This window comes from Coturnix japonica, unplaced genomic scaffold (genome assembly GCF_054131305.1).
Source record: "Coturnix japonica strain WE unplaced genomic scaffold, WE-NBRP24 Scf109, whole genome shotgun sequence".
NCBI lineage: Eukaryota > Metazoa > Chordata > Aves > Galliformes > Phasianidae > Coturnix > Coturnix japonica.
In genome coordinates, this window is record NW_028189012.1 from 112,194 (window position 1) to 134,193 (window position 22,000).

Sequence of the window (22,000 nt, forward strand, 5' to 3'; positions counted from 1 at the left end):
AAAGATGGAAAGTGGTTAAGTGGAAAAAGTGGTGAAATGGAAAAAAAACTGGAAGAAGAGGAGAATGAAAAATGGAAAAAATGAACCCCTATTCCCTCCTATTCCCCCCTATCCCCCCCCCAGTCCCTCCCATCCCCTCCCCAGTCCATCCCAGTCCCCCCTATTCCCCCCCATTCCCCTCTATTCCCCCCTATCCCCCCCAATCCCCCCTATCGCCCCCCATCACCCCCCCAGTCCATCCCAGTCTCTCTACTCCCCTCCAGTCCATCCCAGTCCCTCTACTCCCCTCCCAGTCCATCCCAGTCCCCCCCATTCCCCTCTATCCCCCCCTATTCCCCTCTATTCCCCCCCATCCCCCTCCCAGTCCACCCCAGTCCATCCCAATCCCCCCTATTCCCCCTATCCCCCATTATTCCCCCTATCCCCCATTATTCCCCCCTATTCCCCCCTATCCCCCTCTATTATCATCCCATCCCCTTCCCAGTCCCTCCCATTACCCCCCACCCCCCCTATCCCCCATTCCCCACCTCTGTACCAACACAGCCAGTCTGGGGGGTGGGATCTGGAACAGCAGCTGTTGGAGGAGCCGCGTTGGGGCGTGAAGGAGCCGCTCCAACATCTGGAACGTTCGGAAATGATCCCGGGTGTCGCTTTGGAGAACGGACACAGACGTCCCGGAGCGCTCCAGGACCCCGCCCTGCAGGCGCAGTGACACCGCCTCGGCCACTAGGGGGCGATAGAGGGGGATATGGGGTTATAATGGGGTTATATGGGGTTATATAGGGAACTATGGGGTAATAGGGCTCCAGGACCCCGCCCTGCAGGCGCAGCGACACCGCCTCGGCCACTAGGGGGCGATAGGGAGTTATATAGGATTATATGGGGTAATAGGGCTCCAGGACCCCGCCCTGCAGGCGCAGTGACACCGCCTCGGCCACTAGGGGGCGATAGGGAGGTATAGGGGTTAGATAGGGTTATATGGGGTAATAGGGGGTAATAGGGGGTAATAGGGCTCCAGGACCCCGCCCTGCAGGCGCAATGACACCGCCCTGGCCACTAGGGGGAGATAGGGAGGTATAGGGGTTATAATGGGGTTATATGGGGTTATATAGGGACCTATGGGGTAATAGGAGGTAATAGGGGGTAATAGGGCTCCAGGACCCCGCCCTGCAGGCGCAGTGACACCGCCTCGGCCACTAGGGGGCGATAGAGGATCATATGGGGTTAGATAGGGCTATATAGGGTTAGATGGGGTCCTATGGGGTTGTATGGGGTCAGCCTTGGCCACTAGGGGGCGATAGGGAGTTATAGGGGTTAGATAGGGTCATATGGGGTAATAGGGGGTAATGGGGGGCCCTGCAGGCGCAATGACACCGCCTCGGCCACTAGGGGGAGATAGGGAGTTACATAGGATTATATAGGGTTATATAGGATTATATAGGGTTATATGGGGATCTATGGGGTTCTATGGGGTCATAATGGGGTTCTATGGGGTCATATAGGGTTATATAGGGATCTATGGGGTAATAGGGCTCCAGGACCCCGCCCTGCAGGCGCAGTGACACCGCCTCGGCCACTAGGGGGCGATAGAGGGGGATATGGGGTTATAATGGGGACCTATGGGGTTGTATGGGGTAATAGGGGGTTAATAGGGGGTAATAGGGGGTCATAGGGCTCCAGGACCCCGCCCTGCAGGCGCAGTGACACCGCCTCGGCCACTAGGGGGCAATAGGGAGATATAGGGGGTTATAATGGGGATCTATGGGGTAATAGGGGGTAATAGGGGGTAATAGGGGGCCCTGCAGGCGCAGTGACACCGCCTCGGCCACTAGGGGGCGATAGGAGGTATAGGGGTTAGATAGGGTTATATGGGGTAATAGGGGGTAATAGGGGGTAGTATGGGGTAATAGGGGGTAATAGGGCTCCAGGACCCCGCCCTGCAGGCGCAGTGACACCGCCTCGGCCACTAGGGGGCGATAGGGAGTTATAGGGGGTATATAGGGTTATAGGGGGTAATAGGGGGTTGTATGGGGTAATAGGGGGTAATAGGGGGTAATAGGGCTCCAGGACCCCGCCCTGCAGGCGCAGCGACACCGCCTCGGCCACTAGGGGGCGATAGAGGGAGATAGGGGGTTATAATGGGGATCTATGGGGTAATAGGGGCTAATAGGGGGTAATAGGGGGTAATGGGGGGTAATAGGGCTCCAGGACCCCGCCCTGCAGGCGCAGCGACACCGCCTCGGCCACTAGGGGGCGATAGAGGATCATATAGGATTATATAGGGTTATATGGGGATCTATGGGGTTCTATGGGGTCATAATGGGGTTGTATGGGGTCATATTGGGGTTCTATGGGGTCATATGGGGTTATATAGGGACCTATGGGGTAATAGGGCTCCAGGACCCCGCCCTGCAGGCGCAGTGACACCGCCTCGGCCACTAGGGGGCGATAGAGGATCATATAGGGTTATATAGGGTTATATGGGGACCTATGGGGTTGTATGGGGTAATAGGAGGTCAGCCTCGGCCACTAGGGGGCGATAAGGAGGTATAGGGGTTATAATGGGGATCTATGGGGCAATAGGGGGTAATAGGGGGTAATAGGGCTCCAGGACCCCGCCCTGCAGGCGCAGTGACACCGCCTCGGCCACTAGGGGGCGATAGAGGGGGATATGGGGTTATAATGGGGTTATATGGGGATCTATGGGGTAATAGGGGGTAATAGGGGGTAATAGGGCTCCAGGACCCCACCCTGCAGGCGCAGTGACACCGCCTCGGCCACTAGGGGGCGATAGAGTCACATACAGGATTATATAGGGTTATATGGGGTAATAGGGGGCCCTGCAGGCGCAGTGACACCGCCTCGGCCACTAGGGGGCGATAAGGAGTTACATAGGATTATATGGGGTAATAGGGCTCCAGGACCCCGCCCTGCAGGCGCAGTGACACCGCCTCGGCCACTAGGGGGAGATAGGGAGTTATATAGGATTATATGGGGGTTATATGGAGTAATAGGGGGCCCTGCAGGCGCAATGACACCGCCTCAGCCACTAGGGGCGATAGAGTCACATATAGGATTATATAGGGTTATATGGGGTAATAGGGGCTAATAGGGGGTAATAGGGGGTAATGGGAGGTAATAGGGCTCCAGGACCCCGCCCTGCAGGCGCAGCGACACCGCCTCGGCCACTAGGGGGCGATAGAGGGGGATATAAGGTTATAATGGGGATCTATGGGGTAATAGGGGGCCCTGCAGGCGCAATGACACCGCCTCGGCCACTAGGGGGCGATAAGGAGTTACATATAGGATTATATAGGGTTATATGGGGTGATATAGGGTCATATGGGGTTATATAGGGACCTATGGGGTAATAGGGCTCCAGGACCCCGCCCTGCAGGCGCAATGACACCGCCTCGGCCACTAGGGGGAGACAGAGTCACATATAGGATTATATAGGGTTATATGGGGTAATAGGGGGTTGTATGGGGTAATAGGGGGTAATAGGGGGTAATAGGGGGTAATAGGGCTCCAGGACCCCGCCCTGCAGGCGCAATGACACCGCCTCGGCCACTAGGGGGAGACAGGGAGTTACATAGGGTTATATAGGGATCTATGGGGTTATATAGGGATCTATGGGGTCATGATGGGGTTGTACGGGGTCATATTGGGGTTCTACAGGAAGCTATGGGGTTGTATGGGGTCCTATTGGGGTTCTATAGGGACCTATGGGGTAGTATGGGGCCATAATGGGGTTGTATGGGGTCATAATGGGGTTGTATGGGGTCATATTGGGGGCAGATGCGGTCATATTGGGGTTGTATGGGGTCATATTGGGGTTGTATGGGGTCATATTGGGGTTCTATAGGGACCTATGGGGTTGTATGGGGTTGTATGGGGTCATAATGGTGTTGTATGGGGTCCTATGGGGTTCTATAGGGACCTATGGGGTTGTATGGGGTTGTATGGGGTCATAATGGTGTTGTATGGGGTCCTATGGGGTTCTATAGGGACCTATGGGGTTGTATGGGGTCCTATTGGGGTTGTATGGGGTCATAAAGGGGTTGTATGGGGTAATAGGGGGTAATAGGGCTCCAGGACCCCGCCCTGCAGGCGCAGCGACACCGCCTCGGCCACTAGGGGGCGATAGGGAGTTATATGGGGTTATAATGGGGTTATATGGGGTTATATAGGGACCTATGGGGTGATATAGGGATCTATGGGGTTCTATGGGGTAATAGGGGGTTCTATAGGGACCTATGGGGTTGTATGAGGTTATAATGGGGTTGTATGGGGTCCTATTGGGGTCCTATGGGGTTGTATGGGGTCATAATGGGGTTCTATAGGAACCTATGGGGTTGTATGGGGTCATAATGTGGTTGTATGGGGTCATATTGGGGTTCTATAGGGACCTATGGGGTTGTATGAGGTCCTATTGGGCCATATAGGGGTTCTATGGGGTCCTATGCGGTGATATAGGGGTCGTATGGGGTGATATAGGGGTCGTATGGAGTTGCATGGGGTCATATAGGGGTCCTATTGGGGCCATATAAAGTTATATGGGGTCCTATGGGGTCCTATGAGGTTATATAGGATAGTATTGGGGTCAATGGGGGTTGTATGGGATCCTATTGGGGCTGTATGGGGTCATACAGGGGTCATATGGGGTCCTATTGGAGCCATATAAGGTTATATGGGGTCCTATGGGGTCCTATTGGGGCTATATAGGGTCCTATGGGGTTTTATGGGGTGATATAGGGTTCTATGGGGTCCTATGGTGTCCTATAGGGGTCCTATGGGGTCCTATTGGGGCCATATAGGGTTATACGGGGTCCTATGGGGTGATACAGGGTCCTATGGGCTCCTATAGGGTTCTATGGGGCCACATAGGGTCCTATGGGTTCCTATGTGTCCATATAGGGTTCTATGGGGTCCTATAGGGTTCTATTGGGCCCTATGGGTTTCTATGGTGTCCTATAGAGGTCCTATGGGGTCCTATGGGGCCATGTAGGCTTCCTGTAGAGGTCCCATGGGCTCCTATAGGGTCCTATAGGGTTGTATGGGGTCCTATGGGTTCCTATAGGTTCCTATGGGTTCCTATAGGGTTGTATGGGGTCCTATGGGCTCCTATAGGGTCCTATAGGGTTGTATGGGGTCCTATAGAGGTCCTATGGGTTTCTATAGGGTTCTATGGGTCCCCATTGTTTCCTATGGGCTCCTATAGGTTTCTATGGGTCCCCATTGTTTTCTATGGGCTCCTATAGGTTCCTATGGCTCCCCATTGTTTCCTATGGGCTCCTATAGCGCTCCATAGCGCCCCCTGCCGGCAGGCCTCATTCACTGCAGCTCCCCATTGACTTCAATGGGGGTCGGGGGGGGGGGGGGTTCATATCGCGATATATCGCACCCGAGTAACCGTCCAACCAGAGCTGATAAACCTCCTCGTCGATCAGCGTCGTGTTGCCCACGAAGATATCCAGCTCGCTCGCCATGTCGCGATAGAACCGAGGTAGGCCGCGATAGAACCGAGGTAGGCCGCGATAGGAGGAAGGTAGGCCGCGATTCGAGCTAGGCCGCACCGACGCCGCTTCCCGGCGCGGTTTGATGACGTCAGAGCCGCGCAGACGCAGTGGGATGAGGGGACGTGGCTTCGTGTGAAGCTCCGCCTACTGGTGATGGAAGGACGCGGGTTCGAATCCCGGGTGGGAGAGGTGAGGTCACGTGGTTCGAGGGACCCTAAAAGTGACCCCAAAGGATCCCATAGAGACCCCATTGACCCCACTGACCCCATAGAGACCCCAAAATGAACCCAAATGACCCCAAAAAGGGACCCAAATGACCCCATAGAGACCCCAAAATGAACCCAAATGACCCCAAAAAGGGACCCAAATGACCCCATAGAGACCCTAAATGACCCCAGAGACCCCATTGACCCCATAGGGACCCTATCGAGACCCCAAATGACCCCAAAAAGACCCTAAATGAGCCCCAAAAGACCCCAAATGGCCCCCACTGACCCCATTGACCCCACTGACCCCATAGAGACCCCGAATGACCCCAAAAAGACCCTAAATGAGCCCAAAAAGACCCCAAAAGACCCAAATGACCCCATAGAGACACCATTGACCCCCATAAAGACCCCAAAAGGACCCAAATGACCCCAAAAAGACCCTAAATGACCCCATAGAGACCCCATTGACGCCACTGACCCCATAGAGACCCCAAATGACCCCAAAAAGACCCTAAAAGGACCCCAAAAAGACCCTAAATGACCCCCCCCCCCCATGGGGGCTATGGGGTGAAGGGGGGGTTATGGGGTCGATGGGGGCTCCCCATATATAACCCCCTCCCCCATATATAACCCCCCCCCCCCAATATCCCCACCCTATATATAACCCCCCCCCTATATAACTCCCCCCACCCCATATATCCCATATATCCCACCCCCCACTTTGGGGACCCCCCCCCCCCATTTTAAATATATATGGAGGCGTCCATAGAAGAATAAAGAGCTCTTATTGTACAATAAGGGGGGGGTAATTAAAAGGGGGGGGGTTAATTAAAAGGGGGGGGTTAATTAAGAGGGGGGGGGTTAATTAATTAGGGGGAGGGGGGTTCATTGAGGTGACCCCCCCCAGCCCCCATTTAGGGGTCTCAAGGGGGGGGGTATAGCCCTTTAAGAGACCCCGCCCCCAATGTTTTAATAGGGGGTGTAGCCCTTTAAGAGACCCCCCCCCCCCATGTTTTAATAGGGGGGTGTAGCCCTTTAAGAGACCCCCCTCCCATGTTTTAATAGGGGGGTGTAGCCCTTTAAGAGACCCCCCCCCCCCATGTTTTAATAGGGGGTGTAGCCCTTTAAGAGACCCCCCCCCCATGTTTTAATAGGGGGGTGTAGCCCTTTAAGAGACCCCCCCCCCTTATATTGTAGTGGGGGGGGGGGAGTGTTTGTGGCCCCCCTATGGGGGAATTAATGGGGGGGTGTGTGAAGCAGTGTAGTGTGAATGGCCCCCCCCCATTGTATTATTAATAGGGGGGGGGTCGTCATTATGTGCCCCCCCCCCCCACCTTTAATTATAAGGGGGGGGGGCTGGAATGTGAGGTGTGTGTGTGTGGGGGGGGGGTGTAGTGTGTGGGGGGGCTGCCCTATAGGGGTCAATGGGGGATGGGGGGCACTCCTATAGGAGTCAATGGGGGGGGGGGGGCAGCCCTATAGGATTCAATGGGGGGGGCACCCCTATAGTGGTCAATGGGGGGGGGGCAGCCCTATAGGGGTCAATGGGGAGGGGCACCCCTATAGGAGTCAATGGGGGGGGGCACCCCTATAGGGTTCAATGGGGGGGGGGTAGCCCTATAGGAGTCAATGTGGGGGGGGGGCAGCCCTATAGTGGTCAATGGGGTGGGGAACCCCTATAGGAATCAATGGGGGGGGGGTACCCCTATAGTGGTCAATGGGACCCCCCCAGGAGGAAAATGGGGGGTGGGGGGGGGTCCCAAAATGAGCCCCCCCCCCCCCCACCTTTTTAATGGGGTTTTATGGGGGGGGGTGTTAAGTGCACCCCAATCCCCCCCCCCCCCATGGGTCTTCTGGGGGGTTGGGGGGGGGGTCACAGCGCTGTGATGTCCTCGGTGGTATTTTGAGGGGGGGTCCCATTGCTGGGGGGCAGCTCCCAGCCTCGCTCCAGCTCCTGGGCCAGCTGTTAATAAAAGGGGGGGGGGACCCCAATATTAGGGGCTTATTAGACCCCATAGAGACCCCATAGAGACCCCATAGAGACCCCAAAGCCCCCCCAGACCCCATAGAGACCCCATAGAGACCCCAAAGCCCACCTAGACCCCCCCAGATCCCACCTGGAGCCCCCCCCCGGACCCCCATAGGGACCCCAAAGCCCACCCGGATCCTCCCCAAAGCCCATAGAGACCCCAAATCCCATCTGGACCCCCCCCAGGCCCCATAGAGACCCCAAATCCCCCCATAGAATCCCCCTCCCCCCCCTATAGGATGAGGCCCCCCCCCTTTACCCCATAGAGACCCCAAATCCCACCTGCCCCCCCCCCAGGCCCCATAGAGACCCCAAATCCCCCATAGAATCCCCCTCCCCCCCCATAGGATGAAGCCCCCCCCCCATTTTAGGGTCCCCCCCCCCCCATACCCGTGGCTCCTCGTCCTGGATCTGTTGTAGGATCCCCCTGTGTCCCTCCAACAGCTTCTCCTGCCTGCGCTGCTGGGCCTCCTCCAGCTGGGGGGGTTATATGGGGTCAATGGGGTGGTTATAGGGGGATATATGGGGTCAATGGGGGATAATAGGGGGGTTATATGGGGATATATGGGGTCAATGGGGGGTAATGGGGGGGTTATGGGTTTATATGGGGTCAATGGGGGGTAATGAGGGGGTTATATGGGGATATATGGGGTCAATAGGGGGTTATATGGGGATATATGGGGTCAATGGGGGGTTATAGGGGGATATACGGGGTCAATGGGGGGTTATATGGGGATATATGGGGTCAATAGGGGGTTATATGGGGATATATGGGGTCAATGGGGGGTTATATGGGGATATATGGGGTCAATGGGGGGTAATGGGGGGGTTATATGGGGATATATGGGGTCAATGGGGGGTAATGAGGGGGTTATATGGGGATATATGGGGTCAATGGGGGGTTATATGGGGATATATGGGGTCAATGGGGGGTAATAGGGGGGTTATATGGGGATATATGGGGTCAATGGGGGGTAATGGGGGTTTATATGGGGCTATATGTGGTCAATAGGGGGTAATGGGGGGTTATAGGGGGATATATGGAGTCAATGGGGGGGGTTATATGGGGATATATGGGGTCAATGGGGGGTTATATGGGGATATATGGGGTCAATGAGGGGTAATGGGGGGGTTATAGGGGGATATATGGGGTCAATGGGGGGTAATGGGGGGTTATATGGGGATATATGGGGTCAGTGGGGGGTAATGGGGGGTTATATGGGGATATATGGGGTCAATGGGGGGTAATAGGGGGGTTATATGGGGTCAATGGGGGCTTATATGGGGTCAATGGGGGGTAATGGGGGGGTAACAGGGGTCAATGTGGGGGTTATGGTGGGGTTAGGGGGCAATGGGGTCAATGAGGGGTAATGGGGGGGGTTATATGGGGTCAGTGGGGGTGGTAATGGGGGGTAATAGGGGTCTCTATGGGGTCAATGGGCTCATTTGGGGTCTCTATGGGGTTTCTATGGGGTCTCTATGGGGTCTCTATGGGGTCAATGGGCTTATTTGAGGTCTCTATGGGGTCCTTATGGGGTCTCTATGGGATCTCTATGGGTCTCTATGGGATCTCTATGGGCTCAATGGGCCCATTTGGGGTCCCTATGGGGTCTCTATGGGGTCAATGAGCTCATTTGGGGTCTCTATGGGGTCCCTATGGGGTCTCTATGGGGTCAATGAGCTTATTTGGGGTCTCTATGGGGTCTCTATGGGGACTTTGGGGTCTCTATGGGGTCTCACCCTCCGGATGGACGTCACCGACTCCGTTATATGGCGGCGGTTGATCTCCGTCAGCTCCCTTTGTAGGGTGGGAGTCATTAATTAATAGGGTTTAATTAATGAAGAGGAGGGGGAGGGGTATTTTTGGGGTCCCATGGGGTATTTGGGGGTCCTGGGGGGGTATTTAGGGGTCCCATGGGGTATTTGGGGGTCCCATGGGGTATTTAGGGGTCCCAGGGTGTAACTGGGGGGGTATTTGGGGTCCTGGGGGGGTATTTAGGGGTCCCATGGGGGTATTTGGGGGTCCCAGGGGGCAATTTGGGGTCCAATGGGGGGTAATTGGGAGTCCCATGGGGTATTTGGGGGTCCTGGGGGGGTATTTAGGGGTCCCAGGGGTGTATTTGGGGGTATTTGGGGGTCCTGGGGGAGTATTTAGGGGTAATTGGGGGTAATTGGGGGGTTTCAGGGGGTCCTGGGGGGGTATTTGGGGGTCCCATGGGGGTATTTAGGGGTCCTGGGGGGTCCTTGGGGGTCCTGGGGGGGTATTTGGGGGTCCCATGGGGTAATTGGGGGGTATCTGGGGGTCCTGGGGGGGTATTTGGGGGTCCCATGGGGTAATTGGGGGGTATCTGGGGGTCCCATGGGGTATTTAGGGGTCCCATGGGGGTAACTGGGGGGTATTTGGGGGTCCCGGGGGGGTATTTAGGGGTCCCATGGGGGTATTTGGGGGTCCTGGGGGGTCCTTGGGGGTCCTGGGGGGGTATTTGGGGGTCCCATGGGGTAATTGGGGGGTATCTGGGGGTCCTGGGGGGGTATTTAGGGGTCCCATGGGGCAATTTGGGGGTCCCGGGGGGTATTTAGGGTTCCCATGGGGGTAACTGGGGGGTATTTGGGGGTCCCATGGGGTATTTGGGGGTCCTGGGGGGGTAATTAAGGGTCCCCTGGGTTAATTATGGGGGGGGTCTCCCTACGTTTGCTGCCTCCCCCCCCTTCCTCGCGCCTCCGTGATGCTGCGATGGCGGCGCCGCTCCAGGATCTTCTGCAGCTCCTTCTTCTCCCTGCACCAGTATAAACCAGTATAAACCAGTATAGACCAGTATGGACCAGTATAGACCAGTATAAACCGGTATAAACCAGTATAAACCAGTATAACCCAGTATATCCCAGTTCACCTCTCGCTGGTTTGACGCAGCAGTTTCAGTTGAGCTGCCTGAACCTCCAGCGCCACCTCCCGGAGCCTCTGCTGCGCCTGCGGGACCAGTACGGACCAGTAAGAACCAGTATGGACCAGTATAGACCAGTAAGAACCAGTATGGACCAGTAAGAACCAGTATGGACCAGTACGGATCAGTATGGACCAGTATGGACCAGTAAGAACCAGTATGGACCAGTATAGACCAGTAAGAACCAGTATAGACCAGTACAGACCAGTATAGACCAGTAAGAACCAGTATGGACCAGTATAGACCAGTATGGACCAGTAAGAACCAGTATGGACCAGTATAGACCAGTATGGACCAGTAAGAACCAGTATGGACCAGTATGGACCAGTAAGAACCAGTATGGACCAGTACGGACCAGTATGGACCAGTAAGAACCAGTATGGACCAGTATAGACCAGTATGGACCAGTAAGAACCAGTATGGACCAGTACAGACCAGTATGGACCAGTAAGAACCAGCATAACCCAGTATAGACCAGTAAGAACCAGCATAACCCAGTATAGACCAGTATAGACCAGTAAGAACCAGTATAACCCAGTATAGACCAGTAAGAACCAGTACAGACCAGTATAACCCAGTATATCCCAGTACCTGCCGCAGATGCTCCCTCTGACACCCTCTCTCCGCTCTCTGCTGTTCCTCCCTCAGCAGCCGCAGCCCCTCGGCGCTATGGGGCAATATGGGGGTCAATATGGGGTCAATATGGGGTCTATATGGGGTCTATATGGGGTCTATATGGGGTCTATATGGGGTCTATTTAGGGTATTTAGGGTCTCTATGGGGTATTTAGGGTCTCTATGGGGTCTATATGGGGTATTTAGGGTCTCTATGGGGTCTCTATGGGGTATTTAGGGTCTATTTGGGGCCTATATGGGGTATTTAGGGTTTCTTTGGGGTATTTAGGGTCTATTTGGGGCCTATATGGGGTCTATATGGGGTCTATGTGGGGTCCATATGGGGTCTATATGGGGTCTATATGGGGTCTATTTGGGGTATTTAGGGTCTATTTGGGGCCTATATGGGGTCTATATGGGGTCTATATGGGGTCAATATGGGGTCTATTTGGGGCCTATATTGGGTATTTAGGGTCTCTTTGGGGTATTTAGGATCCATTTAGGGTCTATATGGGGTATTTTAGGGTCTCTTTGGGGTATTTATGGTCCATTTGGGGTATTTAGGGTCAATTTGGGGTCTATATGGGGTCTATTTGGGGTATTTAGGGTCTATTTGGGGTATTTAGGGTATTTATGGTCCATTTGGGGGTATTTAGGGTCTCTATGGGGTATTTAGGGTCTCTATGGGGTATTTAGGGTCTCTATGGGGTCAATTTGGGGTATTTATGGTCTATTTAGGGTCCATTTGGCTTATTTAGGGTCTCTATGGGGTATTTAGGGTCTATTTGGAGTATTTAGGGTCCATTTGGGGTCTATTTGGGGTCTATTTGGGGTCAATTTAGGCTGGTTTTGGGGTATTTTGGGGCTGTTTTGGGGTCTCTTTGGGGCTGTTTTGGCATCTCTTTGGGGTCTATGGTCTATTTAGGGTCTATTTAGGGTCTCTATGGGATCTCTATGGGGTCTCTTTGGGGTCAATTTTGGGGTCAATTTGGGGTATTTAGGGTCTCTATGGGGTCAATTTTGGGGTCAATTTGGGGTATTTAGGGTCTCTATGGGGTATTTAGGGTCTCTATGGGTTATTTAGGGTCTCTATGGGGTATGTAGGGTCTCTATGGGGTATTTAGGGTCTATTTGGGGTATTTAGGGTCTATTTGGGGTATTTAGGGTCCATTTGGGGTATTTAGGGTCTCTATGGGGTATGTAGGGTCTCTTTGGGGTATGTAGGGTCTCTATGGGGTATGTAGGGTCTCTATGGGTTATTTAGGGTCTATTTGGGGTATGTAGGGTCTCTATGGGGTATGTAGGGTCTCTATGAGTTATTTAGGGTCTCTATGGGGTATGTAGGGTCTCTATGGGGTATTTAGGGTCTCTATGGGGTATGTAGGGTCTCTATGGGGTATTTAGGGTCTCTATGGGGTATGTAGGGTCTCTATGGGGTATGTAGGGTCTCTATGGGGTATGTAGGGTCTCTATGGGGTATTTAGGGTCTCTATGGGGTATGTAGGGTCTCTATGGGTTATTGAGGGTCTCTATGGGGTATGTAGGGTCTCTATGGGGTATGTAGGGTCTCTATGGGGTATGTAGGGTCTCTATGGGGTGTTTAGGGTCTCTATGGGGTATGTAGGGTCTCTATGGGGTATGTAGGGTCTCTATGGGGTATTTAGGGTCTCTATGGGGTATGTAGGGTCTCTATGGGGTATTTAGGGTCTCTATGGGGTATGTAGGGTCTCTATGGGGTATTTAGGGTCTCTATGGGGTATGTAGGGTCTCTATGGGGTATTTAGGGTCTCTATGGGGTATGTAGGGTCTCTATGGGGTATTTAGGGTCTCTATGGGGTATGTAGGGTCTCTATGGGTTATTTAGGGTCTCTATGGGGTATGTAGGGTCTCTATGGGGTATTTAGGGTCTATTTGGGGTATTTAGGGTCTCTATGGGTTATTTAGGGTCTCTATGGGGTATGTAGGGTCTCTATGGGGTATTTAGGGTCTCTATGGGGTATGTAGGGTCTCTATGGGGTATTTAGGGTCTCTATGGGGTATGTAGGGTCTCTATGGGGTATTTAGGGTCTCTATGGGGTATGTAGGGTCTCTATGGGGTATGTAGGGTCTCTATGGGGTATGTAGGGTCTCTATGGGGTATTTAGGGTCTCTATGGGGTATGTAGGGTCTCTATGGGCTCCCACCTTTGCTGCACCCTGTTCCTGATCCTCTGCTGGTGTCTCCGTTTCATTTCCCACAATTCCCTGCTCTGTTTCTGCTGCAGTTTCCGAATGGATTTGTGCTGACGGAGCTCGGACAGAGCGGGGGGGGTCACGGCTATAGGGGATATAGGGTCAATATATAGGGGATATAGGGTCAATATATAGGGGATATAGGGGATATAGGGTTAATAGGGGGCTATGGGGGATATAGGGTTAATATATAGGGGATATAGGGTCAATATATGGGGGTAATATATAGGGGATATAGGGTTAATATGGAGCTATGGGGGATAGAGGGTCAATATATAGGGGATATAGGGGATATAGGGTCAATATAGAGGGGATATAGGGACAATATGGAGCTATGGGGGATAGAGGGTCAATATATAGGGGATATAGGGGATATAGGGGATATAGGGTCAATATATGGGGTTAATATATAGGGGATATAGGGTCAATATAGAGGGTTAATATATAGGGGATATAGGATTAATAGGGGATATAGGGTCAATATATAGGGGATATAGGGTTAATATGGAGCTATGGGGGATATAGGGTCAATATATAGGGGATATAGGGCCAATATATAGGGGATATAGGGGATAGAGGGTCAATATATAGGGGATATAGGGTTAATATGGAGCTATGGGGGGTATAGGGTCAATATATAGGGGATATAGGGCCAATATATAGGGGATATAGGGGATAGAGGGTCAATATATAGGGGATATAGGGTTAATATGGAGCTATGGGGGATATAGGGTCAATATATAGGGGATATAGGGTTAATATATAGGGGATATAGGGGATAGAGGGTCAATATATAGGGGATATAGGGTTAATATATAGGGGATATAGGGTTAATGGGGGATATAGGGGATATAGGGTTAATATGGAGCTATGGGGGATAGAGGGTCAATATATAGGGGATATAGGGGATAGAGGGTCAATATATAGGGGATATAGGGGATATAGGGGATATAGGGGATATAGGGTTAATATATAGGGGATATAGGGTCAATATATAGGGGATATAGGGGATATAGGGTCAATATATAGGGGATATAGGGGATATAGGGTTAATATATAGGGGATATAGGGGATATAGGGTTAATATATAGGGGATATAGGGTTAATATATAGGGGATATAGGGGATATAGGGTCAATATATAGGGGATATAGGGTTAATGGGGGGCTATGGGGGATATAGGGTTAATATATAGGGGATATAGGGGATATAGGGTCAATATAGAGGGGATAGAGGGGATAGAGGGTTAATATATAGGGGATATAGGGGATATAGGGGATATAGGGGATATAGGGTTAATATATAGGGGATATAGGGGATATAGGGTTAATATATAGGGGATATAGGGGATATAGGGTCAATATATAGGGGATATAGGGTTAATATATAGGGGATATAGGGGATATAGGGGATATAGGGTCAATATATAGGGGATATAGGGGATATAGGGTCAATATATAGGGGATATAGGGGATATAGGGGATATAGGGTTAATATATAGGGGATATAGGGGATATAGGGTCAATATAGAGGGGATATTGAGGATATAGGGTTAATATATAGGGGATATAGGGGATATAGGGTCAATATATAGGGGATATAGAGTTAATATATAGGGGATATAGGGGATATAGGGTCAATATATAGGGGATATAGGGTTAATGGGGGGCTATGGGGGATATAGGGTTAATATATAGGGGATATAGGGGATATAGGGTTAATATATAGGGGATATAGGGGGTATAGGGTTAATATATAGGGGATATAGGGTCTATATATAGGGGATATAGGGCTTATATGGGATATAGGGTTAATATATAGAGGATATAGGGGATATAGGGTTAATATATAGGGGATATAGGGGATAGAGGGTCAATATATAGGGGATATAGGGGATATAGGGGATATAGGGTTAATATATAGGGGATATAGGGGATATAGGGTCAATATATAGGGGATATAGGGTTAATATATAGGGGATATAGGGGATATAGGGTCAATATATAGGGGATATAGGGGATATAGGGGATATAGGGTCAATATATAGGGGATATAGGGGATAGAGGGTCAATATATAGGGATATAGGGGATATAGGGTTAATATATAGGGGATATAGGGTTAATATATAGGGGATATAGGGTTAATATGGAGCTATGGGGGATATAGGATTAATATATAGGGGATATAGGATTAATAGGGGGCTATGGGGGATAGAGGGTCAATATATAGGGGATATAGGGTCAATATATAGGGGATATAGGGTCAATATATAGGGGATATAGGGCCAATATATAGGGGATATAGGGGATAGAGGGTCAATATAGAGGGGTAATATATAGGGGATATAGGGTTAATGGGGGATATAGGGGATATAGGGTTAATATATAGGGGATATAGGGGATAGAGGGTCAATATATAGGGGATATAGGGGATATAGGGTCAATATATAGGGGATATAGGGTTAATATGGGATATAGGGTCAATAGGGAATATAGGGTCAATAGGGGATATAGGGTTAATAGGGGGTTATAGGGTTAATAGGGGGCTATGGGGTCAATAGGGGTTATAGAGTCAATAGCGGTTATAGGATCGATAGGGGTTATAGGGTTAATAGGGGGCTAAGGGGTCAATAGGGGTTATAGGGTCAATAGGGGGCTATGGGGTTAATAGGGGTTATAGGGTTAATAGGGGGCTATGGGGTCAATAGGGGATATAGGGTCAATAGGGGATATAGGGTCAATAGGGGGCTATGGGGTCAATAGGGGTTATAGGGTCAATAGGGGATATAGGGTCAATAGGGGGCTATGGGGTCAATAGGGGTTATAGGGTCAATAGGGGATATAGGGTCAATAGGGGGCTATGGGGTCAATAGGGGGCTATAGGGTCAATAGGGGTAATGGGGTCAATAGGGGATATAGGGTCAATAGTGGATTATAGGGTTAATAGGGGGCTATAGGGTCAATAGGGGTAATGGGGTCAATAGGATTTACCTGTGAGGATGCTGGCAATGAGGTCGTCCCTTTGTCCTATGGGGGGGGGGGGGAGCACAATAAAGTTGGGGTCCCATATTGAGTGGGGGGTCCCTTTTTAGGGGGGTTGGGGGTCCCATATTGGGGGGGGTCCCATTATGGGGGGGGGTAATTTGGGGGGGGTCCCATTTTGGGTTGGGGGGGGGGGGGGCTTTGGTTGTTACCTGGGCTTGGGTGAGGGGGGGGTGGCCCTGGGACCCCCCCCCCAGGGTTAATGGGGGTTCGAGGGTCCCCGGGGGGGTCAGCGCCGCTTCCCCTTCGGACCCCCAGCGAGGGCTCAGGGGGTCGCTGCATGTTATCCTATGGGGGTTAAATGGGGGGGGGGGCGTTTAGAGACCCCATATCCCCCCCCAGACCCCATAGACCCCCCATTAGGACCCCCAAAACCCCCCATATCCCCCCCAGACCCCCCATTAGGACCCCCAAAACCCCCCATATCCCCCCCAGACCCCATAGACCCCCCCATTAGGACCCCCAAAACCCACCCATGTCCCCCCCCAGACACCATAGGACCCCCCCAGATCCTCATATCGCCCCCATAGGACCCCCATATCCCCGCTCAGACCCCTATATCCCCCCTTATCTCCCCATAGGCCCCATAGCACCCCCATATCCCCCCATATCTCCCCATAGGCCCCATAGGACCCCCATATCTCCCCATATCCCCCCATAAGACCCCCATGTCCCCCCATATCTCCCCATAGGCCCCATAGGACCCCCATATCCACCCATAACCCCCCCATAGGACACCCTATATCTCCCCCCAGACCCCATAGGACCCCCATATCCCCCCATATCTCCCCATAGGACACCCCCAGACCCCCATATCTCCCATAGGATCCTCTATATTCCCCCATAGACCCCATATCTCCCCCATATCTCCCCATATCTCCCCCATATCCCCCCTCATAGGCCTCATAGAACCCCATAGACCCCCATATCCCCCCATAGGCCCCATAGGACCCCCATATCTCCCTATATCTCCCCATATCTCCCCATATCCCCCCATATCCCCCTCATATACCCCCCCATAGACCCCCACATCTCCCTATATCCCCCCATATCCCCCCATAGGCCCCAATACCCCCCCCCCCCACCTCATTCTCTCCCATTAGCGCCGCCAGCCTCGTCGCTCTCTGGTCCATCAGGTTCACGTGTTTAATGGGGTTAATGAGCGCCTCGGCGTAATCTGGGTCAAGGGTCAGAGGTCATGGGGGGGGGGGGGCCTATATTTAAGCTGACCCCCCGCCATATTGAGACCTCTCCCCCCCCCCCCATTTGGAGGTCCCACTTCCGGCTCTCAGCCACGTGACCCCGCCTCACTTCCGGCTTTCAGTAAGGTGACCTGCTCCCCCCCACTTCCGGCTGTGCCCCACGTGACCCGCCGCCCAACTTCCGGCCCTCACCCACGTGACCCGTTTCCAGCTCTCACCCACGCGACCCCACCCCACTTCCGGGTCTCACCCACGTGACCCCATCCCATTTCCGGTCCTCACCCACGTGTTCCCCAACCCACTTCCGGCTCCACTCCCCACCCACGTGACCCCGCCCAACTTCCGGCTTTTAGCCACGTGATCCCCACCCCACTTTCGGGTTTACCCCCCACCCACGTGACCCCGCCCAACTTCCGGCTTTCAGCCACGTGTTCCCCACCCCACTTCCGCCTCTTGCCCACGTGACCCCACCCCACTTCCGGCTCCCACCCACGTGTTCCCCGCCCCACTTCCGTCTGCCCCCCCCCACCCACGTGTTTCTCACCCCACTTCCGGGTCCGCCCCCCCAAACCCACGTGACCCCGCCCCACTTCCGGCTCTCACCCAAGTGCCCGGATGGGACGTAGTCGCTGACCTCGGTCCTGACGAGCAGCGCCGCCAAACCCAGCGGGATGTTGGACTCGGAGCGGAGCGACACGTAGTGGTAACCTATAGAACACATAGGGACCCTATAACCCCATAGGGACCCTATAGAGACCCCATAACCCCATAGAGACCCCATAGGGATACCATAACCCCATAGCGACCCCATAGAAACCCCATAACCCCATAGAGACCCCATAGGGATACCATAACCCCATAGAGACACATAGGGACACATAGGGACCCTATAACGCCATAGGGACCCCATAGGCCCCCCATAGGATCCCATAGAGACCCCATAACGCCATAGGGACCCCATAGGGACCCCATAGGGACCCCATAACCCCATAGCGACCCCATAAAACCCCATAGGGACCCATAGAGACACATAGAAATACATAGGGACCCATAAGGACACATAGAGACCCATAGAACCCCATAGAGACCCCATAACGCCATAGAGACACATAGGAACACATAGGGACCCCATAACCCCATAGAGACCCCATAGAGACCCCATAGAGACCCCATAGGGACCCCATAGAGACCCCATAACCCCATAGAGACCCCATAGAGACCCCACAGGGACCCCATAGAGACCCCATAACCCCATAGAGACCCCATAGGGACCCCATAACCCAATAGAGACACATAGGGACACATAGGGACCCCATAAAACCCCATAGGACCCCCATAGGGACCCCATAGTGCCCCCCATAAGCCCCATAGAGACACATAGGGACCCTATAGCCCCATAGAGACACATAGGGAACCCATAGGGACCTATAGGGACCCCATAACGCCATAGGGACCCCATAGAGACCCCATAACCCCATAGAGACCCCATAGGGACCCCATAGAGACCCCACAGGGACCCCATAGAGACCCCATAACCCCATAGAGACACATAGGGACCCCATAGAGACCCCATAACCCCATGGAGACCCCATAGGGACCCATAGAGACACATAGGGACCCACAGAGACACATAGAAACACATAGAGACCCCATAACCTCATAGAGACCCCATAGAGACCCCATAACCCCATAGGGACCTCATAGAGACCCCATAACCCCATAGAGACACATAGGAAACCCATAGGGACCTATAGGGACCCCATAACGCCATAGGGACCCCATAGAGACCCCATAACCCCATAGAGACCCCATAGAGACCCCATAACCCCATAGAGACCCCATAGAGACCCCATAACCCCATAGGGACCTCATAGAGACCCCATAGGGACACCATAACCCCATAGAGACACATAGGGACCCTATAACCCCATAGGGACCTCATAGAGACCCCATAGGGATACCATAACCCCATAGAGACACATAGGGACCCTATAACCCCATAGCGACCCCATAGAGACCCCATAACCCCATAGAGACACATAGGGACCCTATAACCCCATAGCGACCCCATAGAGACCCCATAACCCCATAGAGACACATAGGGACCCTATAACCCCATAGGGACCTCATAGAGACCCCATAGAGACCCCACAGGGACCCATAGCGACCCCATAACCCCATAGAGACACATAGGGACACATAGGGACCCCATAAAACCCCATAGGACCCCCATAGGGACCCCATAGTGCCCCCCATAAGCCCCATAGAGACACATAGGGACCCTATAGCCCCATAGAGACACATAGGGAACCCATAGGGACCTATAGGGACCCCATAACACCATAGGGGCCCCATAGAGACCCCATAACCCCATAGAGACATATAGGGAACCATAGGGACCCCATAACCCCATAGGGACCCCATAGAGACCCCATAGGGACCCCATAGAGACCCCATAACCCCATAGAGACCACACAGGGACCCCATAACCCCATAGAGACCCCATAGGGACCCATAGAGACCCCATAACCCCATAGAGACCCCATAACCCCATGGAGACCCCACAGGGACCCCATAGAGACCCCATAATGCCATAGGGACCCCATAGAGCCCCCATAAAACCCCATAAGAACCCCATAGAGACCCCACAACCCCATAAAACCCCATAGGGACCCCATAACCCCATAAAACCCCATAGGGACCCCATAGGCTCCCCATAACCCCATAGAGACCCCATAGGGATGCCATAATCCCATAGAGACCCCAAATGCCCCCCATAGGACCCCATAGAGACCCCATAGGGACCCATAGAGACACATAGGGACCCACAGAGACACATAGAAACACACAGAGACCCCATAACCCCATAGAGACACATAGAGACCCCATAACCCCATAAAGACCCCATAAAGCCCCCATAAAACCCATAGAGACCCTATAACCCCATAGGGACCCCATAACCCCATAAAACCCCATAGGGACCCCATATGGACCCCATAGCGACCTCATAGGGACTCCATAACCCCATAGAGACCCCATAGGGGTCATTACCCCATAACAACCCCATAAAACCCCATAGGCCCCCCATAAAACCCCACAGGGACCCCATAGAGACCCCATAACCCCACAGGGACCCCATAACCCCATAGAGACCCCATAGGGATCCCATAACCCCATAGGGACCCCATAGCCCCCCATAAAACCCCATCGGGCCTCCCATAGGGCCCCCATAACCCCGTAGAGACCCCATAGGGACCCCATAACCCCATAGCCCCCCATAGCCCCCCATATTGCCCCCATATCCCGCTATGGGGCCGTACCGGATCTCAGCGCAGCCACGGGCAGCACCCGGTGCCCCAGGAACCGACCCCCCTCCTCATAGGCCGCAATGCGCAGCGTGGCCAGAGAGGGCAGCACCACCTGGATGGACCAGTATGGACCAGTATAAACCAGTACGGACCAGTATAGACCAGTATGGACCAGTATGGACCAGTATAAAACAGTATGGACCAGTATAACCCATTATACCCCAGTATATCCCATTATACCCCATTATACCCCATTACACCCCATTACATCCCATTATACCCCATTAAACCCCATTACACCCCAGTATATCCCACTATATCCCATTACACCCCATTACACCCCAGTATAACCCAGTATATCCCAGTATATCCCATTAAACCCCATTAAACCCCATTAACCCCCATATATCCCCATATAACCCCATATAACCCCATATAACCCCATATAACCCCTTATAACCCCATATACCCCCATATAACCCCATATAACCCCATATAACCCCATTATAACCCCATATAACCCCATATAACCCCATATAACCCCATATACCCCCATTACACCCCATATCCCCCCATATACCCCATATAACCCCATATCCCCCCATATAACCCCATATAACCCCATATAACCCCATATACCCCCCATATCACCCCATATAACCCCATATAACTCCATATAACCCCATATAACCCCATATAACCCCATATACCCCATTACCTTACTGAACACAAAGGGCTCCTCATCCCATACGGGGTTGAAGGCGCTGCCCGTCACGGTTCTGGTTCTGAACCTCCTCCTGGTATCGACCGGGAGCCCAAAAAGATCCACCTCCACATAGGAACCAGCACGGCGCTCAGCCAGGAACTGCCCCGAGATCACCTATGGGGCACGAAACCCTATAGGA

At 52.8% G+C, this 22,000-nt stretch overlaps 2 protein-coding genes across 9 annotated transcripts in view; both read right to left on the reverse strand.

Moving 5' to 3' along the window:
• The window catches only part of FIBP (FGF1 intracellular binding protein), a 20,790-nt gene extending 15,161 nt beyond the window's left edge, over nucleotides 1-5,629 (reverse strand). Inside the window, exons 1-2 of the mRNA XM_085535146.1 lie at nucleotides 5,405-5,629; nucleotides 524-726 (exon numbers count right to left, since the gene is read on the reverse strand). Coding sequence (XP_085391272.1) covers nucleotides 524-726; nucleotides 5,405-5,489 — 288 coding nt within the window. The 5' untranslated portion in view covers nucleotides 5,490-5,629. The remainder of the gene's footprint in view (nucleotides 1-523; nucleotides 727-5,404) is intronic.
• An 865-nt stretch (nucleotides 5,630-6,494) lies between these two features.
• The window catches only part of PLCB3 (phospholipase C beta 3), a 48,248-nt gene continuing 32,742 nt past the window's right edge, over nucleotides 6,495-22,000 (reverse strand). For 5 of the 8 annotated variants that reach the window (XM_085535157.1, XM_085535156.1, XM_085535154.1 and 2 more), the window contains 13 exons: nucleotides 21,814-21,924; nucleotides 21,108-21,207; nucleotides 18,391-18,495; nucleotides 17,671-17,762; nucleotides 16,738-16,873; nucleotides 16,535-16,570; nucleotides 13,497-13,629; nucleotides 11,291-11,366; nucleotides 10,649-10,725; nucleotides 10,448-10,534; nucleotides 9,498-9,555; nucleotides 8,148-8,234; nucleotides 6,495-7,691 (listed from right to left, as the gene is read on the reverse strand). In XM_085535157.1, the coding sequence (XP_085391283.1) occupies nucleotides 7,602-7,691; nucleotides 8,148-8,234; nucleotides 9,498-9,555; nucleotides 10,448-10,534; nucleotides 10,649-10,725; nucleotides 11,291-11,366; nucleotides 13,497-13,629; nucleotides 16,535-16,570; nucleotides 16,738-16,873; nucleotides 17,671-17,762; nucleotides 18,391-18,495; nucleotides 21,108-21,207; nucleotides 21,814-21,924 (1,188 nt within the window). In that variant the 3' untranslated portion in view covers nucleotides 6,495-7,601. Of the gene's footprint in view, nucleotides 7,692-8,147; nucleotides 8,235-9,497; nucleotides 9,556-10,447; nucleotides 10,535-10,648; nucleotides 10,726-11,290; nucleotides 11,367-13,496; nucleotides 13,630-16,534; nucleotides 16,571-16,737; nucleotides 16,874-17,670; nucleotides 17,763-18,390; nucleotides 18,496-21,107; nucleotides 21,208-21,813; nucleotides 21,976-22,000 lie in introns of those variants that run through there. The other 3 variants (XM_085535158.1, XM_085535155.1, XR_014941762.1) reach the window with 2 other exon arrangements.